This window comes from Xyrauchen texanus, chromosome 18 (genome assembly GCF_025860055.1).
Source record: "Xyrauchen texanus isolate HMW12.3.18 chromosome 18, RBS_HiC_50CHRs, whole genome shotgun sequence".
In the NCBI taxonomy this organism is placed as follows: Eukaryota; Metazoa; Chordata; class Actinopteri; order Cypriniformes; family Catostomidae; genus Xyrauchen; species Xyrauchen texanus.
The window spans coordinates 36369251-36380203 of record NC_068293.1 but is presented as its reverse complement, the minus strand read 5'-3'; the positions used below and the strand labels follow the sequence as shown (position 1 = coordinate 36380203).

The 10953-nt window shown below is 34.9% G+C and overlaps 1 protein-coding gene across 1 annotated transcript in view; it reads left to right on the top strand.

The window, feature by feature from the left end:
* Positions 1-1100: 1100 nt before the first annotated feature.
* The window catches only part of pms1 (PMS1 homolog 1, mismatch repair system component), a 36266-nt gene continuing 26413 nt past the window's right edge, over positions 1101-10953 (top strand). Inside the window, exons 1-6 of the mRNA XM_052148698.1 lie at positions 1101-1213; positions 1509-1650; positions 4522-4704; positions 5159-5261; positions 5358-5521; positions 9629-9745. Coding sequence (XP_052004658.1) covers positions 1519-1650; positions 4522-4704; positions 5159-5261; positions 5358-5521; positions 9629-9745 — 699 coding nt within the window. The 5' untranslated portion in view covers positions 1101-1213; positions 1509-1518. The remainder of the gene's footprint in view (positions 1214-1508; positions 1651-4521; positions 4705-5158; positions 5262-5357; positions 5522-9628; positions 9746-10953) is intronic.

The following is a 10953-nucleotide window of genomic DNA, read 5'->3' as shown; positions in this document are numbered from 1 at the left end:
GGGTAAGTAAAATTTTGCTTATGGATAAAGAATTTTCAGTACAAAAATATATATATATATTCGTGTTTCTATAGTGGCAAATAATAGCTTTTAAATTAAAGGATTGGGCAATTTGGAATTTGGGTGCTTAGGAATTTCAATTAAACCAAAACGATGGATTGAAATATGTGCCATTGGAACTTGAACTTGAATTTTAGGACTTCAATTTAAACACGTTTACTTGAAATTTAATTTGCCGTTTTGAACTTAAATTACATCAAACTTTTAATGAAAATGTATCTAACAGCCTGTTTACCAATCACACTAATTACATCTGGAGTTTGCATCAGGGCAAAACAAGTAACTTATGCCAGAGAGAGGTGGTGGCTCTCATTCAGCCGATCCCATGTTGGCACTATTTTACAGTGGAACCTTCCTCTTCCAAATGTGAACTGTGGGCTACATTGTGATTAGTCAAGGAGTTTGATTACATACAGGCTCTATTGCTCTTTCTGAGTACCCAGATGTCTCTGTCAGATTTACCCAAATCTGAATACAAAACCCAAATCAGTGTATTAAAAAATAAATAACCTGAATTTGTTTGAAGTTTGATGTAGCCTAATTTAAATTCAAAACTGCAATTCAATTTCAATTCCAAATAAACATATTTGATTCCATACAAAATGTATGAGTTGTTTCACACTGAAAAAATGAATGTTTTTTGGATTAATGTTTCATGGTCACATCCACAAAATGAGCTGTCAACATCAACTATCAAAAACGTCCGTCTAACGCAGATTAGAAAAAAATATATAGATAAATAAAATAATAATAAAAACCAACAACGCAGATGGACACAAACATGTGTTTTGTGTGAACGGCCGTAGGCCTACCCACGCACGTCTCTACATTGTCGTATCCACAGATTCATAAAACTAACTCACGTTACTTTAAATATATAATGAGTTTTGATTGCGTGTGATTTCCCTCATTCGTGTCACTTTGGATGAAAATACATTCTTTTTTACATAAAAAAATAATATTTTTTTAAGCGGTAAAAAACTAAACCGTGATAGACAAAAAGAGCACCAATCAATGCAGAGAAAACGAGTGACGTCATTTAGGCGCCTAGTCAAGCCATATCCGACGCTGAATCGAGCTGTGTAAACATGTGAACGACACTTTTGTAATGATACTTTGGAATATATTTTGAGTTTCTTTCATTTTAAACAAAGTAAGTAGGAATAGTTTATATCTAGTTGTCTAAAATATAATCGTTTAACGAAGTATTGTTAATTTCTTTATTAAAGACAAATCACTTGCATATCATTGTCAACATTGAAATGTGTATATGCTATCATTGTCAAATTATTATTATTTGCTGCAACTGTTGTGATGTGCAGCAACGACTTTTTTTTTTTTTTTTTTTTTTGCCAGATCTCTTTTATAATGGTTAATTAGTTAATTGTTGTTTTAAGACTGGTTGGTTTATTGTTTCATTCCTAAATGTTTAAAGCTTTTCTTCTTAGGAAGCACACTATGAAGGCACTTCCACTTGAGACAGTGCGTCTGCTGTGCAGCTCCCAGGTTATAACATCTGTCCTGAATGTTGTCAAGGAGCTAGCTGAAAATTCACTGGATGCTGGTTCCTCGAGTCTCGAAGTCAAACTGGTAAAATAAAATATATTGAACAGTCATGTTCAAGTATGGATGTACTGAACCCTTAGGACAGGGCGGAATTTTTATTTTCTGAAAAAGTTTTGCGTTCCCTCACAATACATTTACCATGGCTTTACAACAGTAACCATATTTTAACTATATAAATACCAAGGTTAAAATATGGTACTTGTAGTAAAACCATATTAACCATCATAAAACGATAATAAAAACAATGGTTACTATATGGATACTGTATTAAAATCATGGTTTGTGCAAAAAAAAAGAAAAAAGGATACTTTTCATAGCTACTACAATATTACTATAGTAAAACCATGGTTCAGTAGTGTAAAACCATGGTTACTATATGGATACTGTTAAAACCAGGGTATCCTCAAAAAAATAGGAAAAAGGTTACTTTTCATAGTTACTACAATATTACTATGGTAAAACCATGGAACAGTATAGTAAAAACATGGTTACTACAATCACGGTTGCTGCAATATTACTATAGTAAAACCATGGTTTCCACCTAAAAACATGGTTACAAGTTTATAGTTTTGTGATCCCACAAAATAAATTCACCATGGTTTTACTATAGTGTTGTACTTGTACACTGTAGTAACCATAATTTTACTGTATTTTAAATAATTTTTACTGTATTAACCAGTTTTTCCCATTAATTGACTAGACTATGGCGTCTCGTAATGAACCGAAAACATTTTTACACTTCTCATCCAAAATATTTTTGCACTTCTCATTCTCATAATAACATAAAATAAAAGGTTGTGTTTTGCGCCCTCTCTCATGCGCCAGTCAGTTCAGTCAGCTCCTCCCTCGCTGCTGTAAACTCACGCGCATGCACACCCTCGCAGATATCTGCACTGGAGTATTCCTGAATCCGTCTAATGTTATTTGGTTTAGGAAGATGACACATTTTTGAGGTAAGTAACGTTAACCAGCCCTCTACATTGCGAGTAAATCACTCGCATATGCGATTACATTTTGCATTATGCGACCAAAAAATGTCTGTTATTAGCCACTGGCAACAAGTAAATATTAACATTTCACTAGCCAGTTGTAGAGTTGTGTAGTTTCAAAGCACAGAGTCACGTTTACTAAATAAAAAGCAGTTGATTAAGAAGCTGGATTCAGCCTCGTCTTTCCCTGCATGATGTCTCATGCACGCAGGCAAAAACACTTGTGTCTCATTCATTTGAACTCTGAGCATCTCGGGGAACCGCACTGCAGACTTCATGTGAAGATGAACCACTTCTCAAGCGCTCTGATGTGCACGCCGTCTACAGACTTGTGCCACACTTCCACGAAAATATAAACAAGGTATAAACGTATTAATTTTGTGAATGCAAAGCACTCCAGTTTCACTTAACAGCCATGTAATGTCAAATATCAGTGGTCATTGTGGGTTTATTCACGCAGTGTTAATAACATGCAGTGAGACAGAGGAGATGCCCTGCTCTATTTCTGTGGAGATGATAACATCCAAGAAACAGAATCTCAAAGTCTTACTTCATGAGAAATAAGGGCTTGTGAGTTAATCAGAAAGCCTTAAAATAATGTGTGAAAGTGAACAATTTAAGGTAGAAATATTTGACTATTGCATAATATAATACAATATAATGTAATGTAATACAATATAATGTAATATAATTGCTATACAGGTTGGCTGGGTTACAAAAGTAGCCAAAGGAAACAAAATGTTACAATCATGATGATTAACATAAATTAAAGTTAGCATTACTAGGTTAATTGGCATAACGTTACACTGCTTACGGCTTCACTAGCTAGCTATCGTTAGCAGTCTGAGGTAACATTAAAAGATTAAAAGCTGAAACTGACATCACTAGTTTGTACCCTGCTTTTTAGAATGGTTAGAGCAAGAAACTGTTAAAGCTACAGTAGGTAGTATTTATTCATTGAATTTTCTTTAAATATATAAACATGTTATATAAACAACTAAGTTAAATGAGGCCCTGTGAGAAATTAGTTAGCACAACAGTCTCTGTGAAAGGCAGGCCTTGGCTCTGTTTGTGAACAGCTGTCAAGTAACCCTGGCTGGGGGTGAAGAGCATCATGTATATGGGGAAGAATTTGGGGCGTTGTTTCTCACAATTCAATTTATTTCAAAGTTGCCTACTGCAGCTTTAAGAGCACAAAACTGTTTACAAGAGCACTAGCCTCTTAATTTTGCTCTCATAGTGCATCAGATGGAAGTATTTAACTTTTTAAAATGTACCAAATTTTATTACGGGGGAGCATGCACCCAGACCCCCCTAGAGGGTCGGAGGTCCACCCCTATAGTGTCACAAAATCCTGTGGGAAAAACTGGATTAACCATGTTAGTTATTGTGTATATGATTTTATTACATACCACATTTTAACCATGCTATTTGTAGCTATTTTGCATTATTTTAGTTTTCCTCTATTACTATGGTTTCATTAAAAATATCATGGTTAAAATACGGTTACTGTAGTAAAATCATGGTAAATTTATTTCAAGGGAATGCAAACTATTTTAGAAAACAAAAACCAACCCTGTCCTCTAAGGGGCTCCATAGATATGTTTGAAACTAAGACAAAAAGGTTAGTGGGTAATAATTTGATGTGCTAAAACACTTTATTCATCCGATCAAAATCACAGTGGGATCAGTTGGTTAGAAGTCATTAAAAAAGAAATGGTTCAGAAAAGTTAAGTTAGTTCTGAGAATAGGCTGCTTGCAGATGCCACTTGGTTTGATATTTTGTTTCTAATGCAATGATGTACAGATTTAATTTTGACTTAAGTTTCCAAATACTTCATAAGGAAACTGTAAATAGCTGCAATGAATCTGTGTTTAACATCTCAGATTGTTATCTTGTGATCAGGACAATTATGGATTGGATCGCATTGAAGTCAGAGACAATGGCTCTGGTATTAAAGTGACTGATGTTCCTGTGATGGCCGTCAAACACTACACATCTAAAATCTCCAGTCACGAAGATCTAGAGCACCTAGAGACTTACGGCTTCCGTGGAGAAGCTCTGGCATCTATATGTGCCATCTCAAAGGTTACATCTCAATGTCTTTTTTTATGAAAACACATCATTTTGAGATCTTCAGGGCTCAACAATAAGTATTTTTTTACTAAGGATTTTTCACAAAATTATTCTCAAAGACTATCACAAATCATTCTAGCAATTTTAACAAAATGTAATTTATGTTAGACAGCTACATGAATGAACCTTGGTGATGTATTTAAATCAGCAGACTTCACAACAAGAATGTTCAATACATCACAGTGAACTAAATGTTTAAGTATGCAGGGCATAAAAACACATGTACACTATCATCGAATAAAAAAAAAAAAAAGATGTTTTGATAACTCAGCTTACACTGGCCTGGGCCATCCTTTTTGTTGGCCCCATGATCTTACTATTTGATTATGGAAAAATCTAAATAATCGGTGGATTACAAATCTTAAATGTTTTCTTAATTGTAATGGATCTTTCTTTCTCCTACCAGGTGTTTATTACTACTAAAACCACAGCTGATGATTTTAGCATTCAATATGCAGTTGATCACAACGGTCAGATTGTGTCTCAGAAACCATCGCATCTTGGCGAGGGTAGGTGTTTGTTAAAAAGAACCTGACTGAGCCTGATTTTGTTTAATACTCTTGATATATGGGAACAGACCAATTCTAATATACCCTTTCCCCCAGGCACCACTGTGTGTGTAGCAGACCTGTTCAAGAACCTCCCTGTCAGGCGGCAGTATTATTCCAACACTAAGAAATGCAAAGAGGAACTAAAGAGTGTCCAGAATTTGCTCATGGCTTATGCTGTTGTTAAGCCGGAGTTAAGGATCACATTAAGTCACAACAAGGTAAATTTTTTTCAAAGTACAGAGTTCCTACTGTCCTAAATGGGATAGTTCACCCAAAAATGAAAATTCTCTTTTCATTTACTCACCCTCATGCCATCCCAGATGTGTATGACTTTTTTCTTTTGCTTAACACAAACAAAGATTTAGAAGAATATCAATCAATCAATTAATATTTATTTATAAAGCACATTTAAAAACAACCATGGTTGACCAAAGTGCTGTACAATGTAAAATATCTCAGCTCTCTAGCTGAATGCAAGTGAGTGGTGGCCAGAACTTTGATGATCCTTTTTCACTGTACATATTTCCATTGCAGTCTCTAGGCATGATTAGGATTTCAAGCTCGAATACACTTTACATAGGAAGTCAAGTCAAGTCAAGTGGTTTTTATTGTCGTTTCAACCATATACAGTTAGTACAGTACACAGCAAAACGAGACAACGTTCCTCCAGGACCATGGTGCTACATAAAAACAACAAAGGACCAACACAGGACCACATGAGACAACACAACGAAATAAAATACCTATATAAACTACCTATATATACCTATATAAAGTGCACGTGCAAACATGTGCAAAAAGTACGGGACAGTACAACAGATTTCTGACAATGAACAGGACAATAGACAAAGTGCAGCGCCGATCAGTACACAGTAGTGCAAAAAGATGACCGTTTCTTTAAAAAAATATATATAATAGGAAGTGTAATCGAGCTTGAAATCACGATCACCATTTTTTTTTGTGAAAAAGGATTTTGGTCTGTTCTCACTCAAAACTAATTGGATCACCTCAGAAGACATTGATTAAACAACTGGTGTCATATGTATTACTTTTATGATTCTTTTTTGTAATATTTGGACCTTCAGAGTTCTGGCCTTCATTCACTTGCATTATATGGACCTTCAGAGCTGAGATATTCTTCTAAAAATCTTAATTTCTAGAAATTAAGAAAAATTAAGTTATAAACATCAGGGATGGCATGAGTGTGAGTATTGTGAGTAATTTTGGGTGAACTATCCCATTAATTAGTACATCTAAGACTACATTTATTGACGTCAAATAGTTGTAAATGCTGTGGTTGCTATATTGTTTTGTGATCATGAAATAAAGAATAGTGGTTAACCGTTTTTTTTATTTTTTATTTGCCATTGCTGATACAGATGTCAAGCAGAGTTGCTGTTAGACAATATTAGGGCTGTTTGACGATACACAGTATATTGTGGTGACGATATAAAGTGTCAATCAATAGAGATTTTTCTTCTATATCACAATATGTAAATATCCATTTGCGCGGCGTGATCCATTTGAATTTATTTTACCTTAAAGTACTATGGAGGAAGTCAAACATTTCAAATGACTAGAGACCCCAACAGTAACCACCACTGACAAAGTAATAACTACAATACCGTGTTATGTGCCAAAATAAAGGGTTTTTAAACTAAACATCATTACCCTTATTAAAATTCTGTTTGAATTATGTTAATTATCCTAATATGTTAGATATTAGGATAGAAAATGGCCATGTTTGCCTTCAGAAAATAATATATTCTCTATAGAGATTATATAGACTTTAAAATTAAGAGCCAATAAGTGTTCATTTAAATAAGTGTTTAGTTTTGCTTATGTATTTATATCTTTGTTGCAAGATGTTGAGATTCTATGAGGAAAGTTTATAATAATAATACAAATATTGGTCAACAACATAGACTGAAATGTGACATAATGTGACATTTTTATTATTATTATATTTTTTACTTTAGTAATGTTTGTCAAGATCCAAATAAAGAGAACATTTTAAAAGAGGAAGTCATTTTTATATATAAAGTATAATTAATTCAATGACTTGATTATCCAAAAATAGACATTACAATATGGTTATTCAATATATAAATAAATTTTAATTGATTTTCCAGTAATAATTACTATATTGTGATATATGCCTTTTATAAATATATATAAAATGATTTAGATGCTGATAAAGATTTTGTTCTCCAACTGTTCTCCTGATTTCCAGGTCTGGAAAAGTCATGGAAAGTTCAATTTTGAATGTAACATTTTCTAGTTATATTTCAATTAGAAATTGCTCTTGTGAGTGATATATTTCTATAAAATAATAAATAAATACAAATCGTCATCCAGCAATCACAAACGACTGGAAAAGTCAAAAGGAGTGGGAATCTTGTCATATGCATTTTACAGACTGCAAAATGGTCCTCTACTCTTAGAGAGTATGAGTTTTTGCATTAAGTCTGATATTTGACCACAAGGTGGCCTTACACATCAACAAAAACTACAGTGCTATTTCTCTCAAGGGTGTCTAGCATTAAACTAGACACCCTTTTCATTCACATTTTAACCATTCACACGCATGATATCAGTTCTGCTAACATTAATTAGAACTTGCGATACTATTTATTACTGTATTTTTTCCCTACTAACTTTGTGCTAACCTAGCTTTTAAAACCATACATTTTAAAATGTAAAATTTCTGACATTACAATAGTTTCTCCTATCCCAGCTTAATATGCATAGCCTTTTATGTGCAATTAAGCAATTGTAGGCTGATTGCCTAGAAAATCCTTGTGGCTCTGTTTGTTTGAGGATTTTGACCAGCCTGACACAGCAGCAATGGCTTAAGTGGGCACTTCACCTTTAAATCCTGATATTATTCAGTAAAGACAATAAAGGACATTCCTTTCTTGCCATGGCGTCTTTACCTCAGAAAAATTATAAATTGACAGCTAAAAAGTAGTTATTGAATATGAGATTTGTTTGATTGTTTTTAGTGTGTGTAAATGTGTAATTTGTGCGCCACCAAATGGAATTGTAAAAATAAACATTGTTTTCTAACAGCTCACTCCTCACGTCTTACATTGATCGAACAAACAGATAGTCCCCACCTGCCCCAAGCCCCCAAGTTTCCAAGGAAATCAACCTTCGAATGTTCTTTCTTACAGTTGTCTTTGCATGTTAAGCTCCAATTAAAAAGTATTTTGACATCGAAAAAGGTACACACCACACAAATTGGCCTGTAGGACAATTCATATTTAAAGAAAAAAGGTGGCTTTGGGCTCTGTCCATAATATAAAATGAAGAATATTCTTTATCCATTAACCTGCGCGTGCTCCGATGACAGCCTTGACATTTCCAGGATTTAGACACGTTTGTCTCGAATCCTGAACTGTCATCATTAAAAGCTCCAGCCGTGTTTGTTTTCTTATAACGAGGAATAGAAAGTGTACATTTCAACTGCTTCTATTCCAAAATTAGCCATGCAACAGCAAGATGAAGCACTAAGCATTCAAATCTCCCACTGCCACATGATCCTAATGTAACAAGCAAAGTGGTATAAGTTTTCAGACTTTATAACAGTCAGCCCTCATTACAGTTAACATATCTGGACTTGGTTGGCGAGACCTCGCGTACCTTTCATTAAATTCATATCATTCAGGTTGTGGATCATTAGGATAGGGCCATCCACTCATTTCATGCCATCAGCACTTCCAGGCATATCTCGTATCACAAACTTTGCACTTCGTCCTGCATTGAGTTTCATGACTTCTCCAAAAGCTGTTTACTGGTCTGATCTCTTTACAGTCACCAAATTTTATATTTCATAGCAGAGGTGTGTGCTGTGGGCTGCATGCTTTCCGAAATCAACACCTTGGATATATATACTTTCTTGTGAAAGTGCCAACAGCAGGAATATTCACAGGTGTGAAAATATATGCGTAACAGCCCTCCTCACATTGAAATGACATTTGTTCAAGTTGCATGATTGCTTGGCACTGCCAGTGACATGGGAGCCACAAATTGAAAGTTTCATAATGATGAGTAATATTTCTTTCTTTTGAGGAAAAGTAGTTTGGAAGTCTTTTTAGCATGGCTCTGTGTGCTCTAAAAGGGACCGTTCACCCAACAATTCCGTGCAGTTACTGTTCCATTCGCAGTTGTTTTTGTAATATCCAAACATTCCCAAAGGATAATAGTTTATTGTGAAGACTTGATTGGTGGCTAATAGTTGTTTGCGAGCATGCAGTCCCACAGGTGGTCTTATTTTAGGATGACCAAAAAATAACTTGACCCGTTTTTCCGTGTTGTTACAGGCTGTTGTCTGGCAGAAGGCCAGGGTGTCGGATCACCGAGCTGCCCTCATGGCCGTGCTCGGAGCGGCCTCTGTAGCCAACATGCTCCCCGTCCAGCATTGCCAGGAGCAACCAGAGGTCAGTGAATCACTGAGAAAACATGGGCATATTTATCATTTCCAGCATGAGCAGTAGTGTTCCACAGATGCACCAGCTTCATAGATTTTAGTTAGGAAACTTGATTTTCCCCATTAAAGAAAGTTAAAGGAATGTGTTTGCACTCATTTTCATTCATAAAAAGGTTAAAGTAATTAGCTGTCAAGTAAAGGAAAATTCTGTCATTATTTACTCATGTTGCCCCAAATCGTATAACTAACCTTTTTCTGTGCAACACAAAAGAAGGAATATTAAAGAACGTACTGGTCACACTTTTTCATGCAATTACAATGAATGGAGACTTTCAAGTTTCAAAAGGAAGAGAAAGCACTGTGAAAGTATCAATGAAGTGGTCCATTCAACTTGTGCCCTAATAATTTGTTTACAATTTTCAGGAACGATTCCAGTTTAAATTCAACTCACTCATTACATTTAAATTTTCAGTTATAAAATTATTTCGTAATTTGAAGGAATTACGACAGGTAATCTCTGTCTTTTTGTAGCATGTCAAAAAGGCCAACTGAGGACCAATTAACGTGTATACATGCTGGACAAAGCTGAGCTACAGTCGCATTACCTTTTTTTTTTAATCCGACTTTGCATAAATTGGACTGATACAACAAAAGCATTTACAATACATTTTAAAAAGTTTAATCCGACTGAATTTTAAAGTGCATGTACACGTACTGACCCAATTTTTTAAGTCTTTTTTCACCAGTAGCTATTGGATGGCTTCAGAAGACACACAAGTTGTAATGCTACTTTTACTGTGATTTTGCACCCTTTTATAAGTTTGAAAGCTTCAGTCCCGATTCACTGTAATGGCATGGAAAAGAGGAATCAGTACATTCCTCAAACTTTCACCTTTTGTGTTCCATAGAAGAATGTATTACAGGTTTAGAGTGACATGAGGGTGAGTAAATGTCACAATTTTATTTTTTGGGTGAACTATCCCTTTAAGCATCTGCACCTTTGTCAGGTTGGTAAACCCAAAGACTTGTCTAACAACTTCATTCCGAGCGGCTTTCCTCTCCCTGGAGAGCTGTTTCTGTTTTTCCTGGTTGTGCATTCCGCAGCAATAACCTTTTGCATGAATGACTCACCATTCTACCCAGGTTATATCTTATGTAAAAAAACATTAACTTTCAGGATAGGATTAAAATTTGTACAGTATGTACTGTAATATTTGT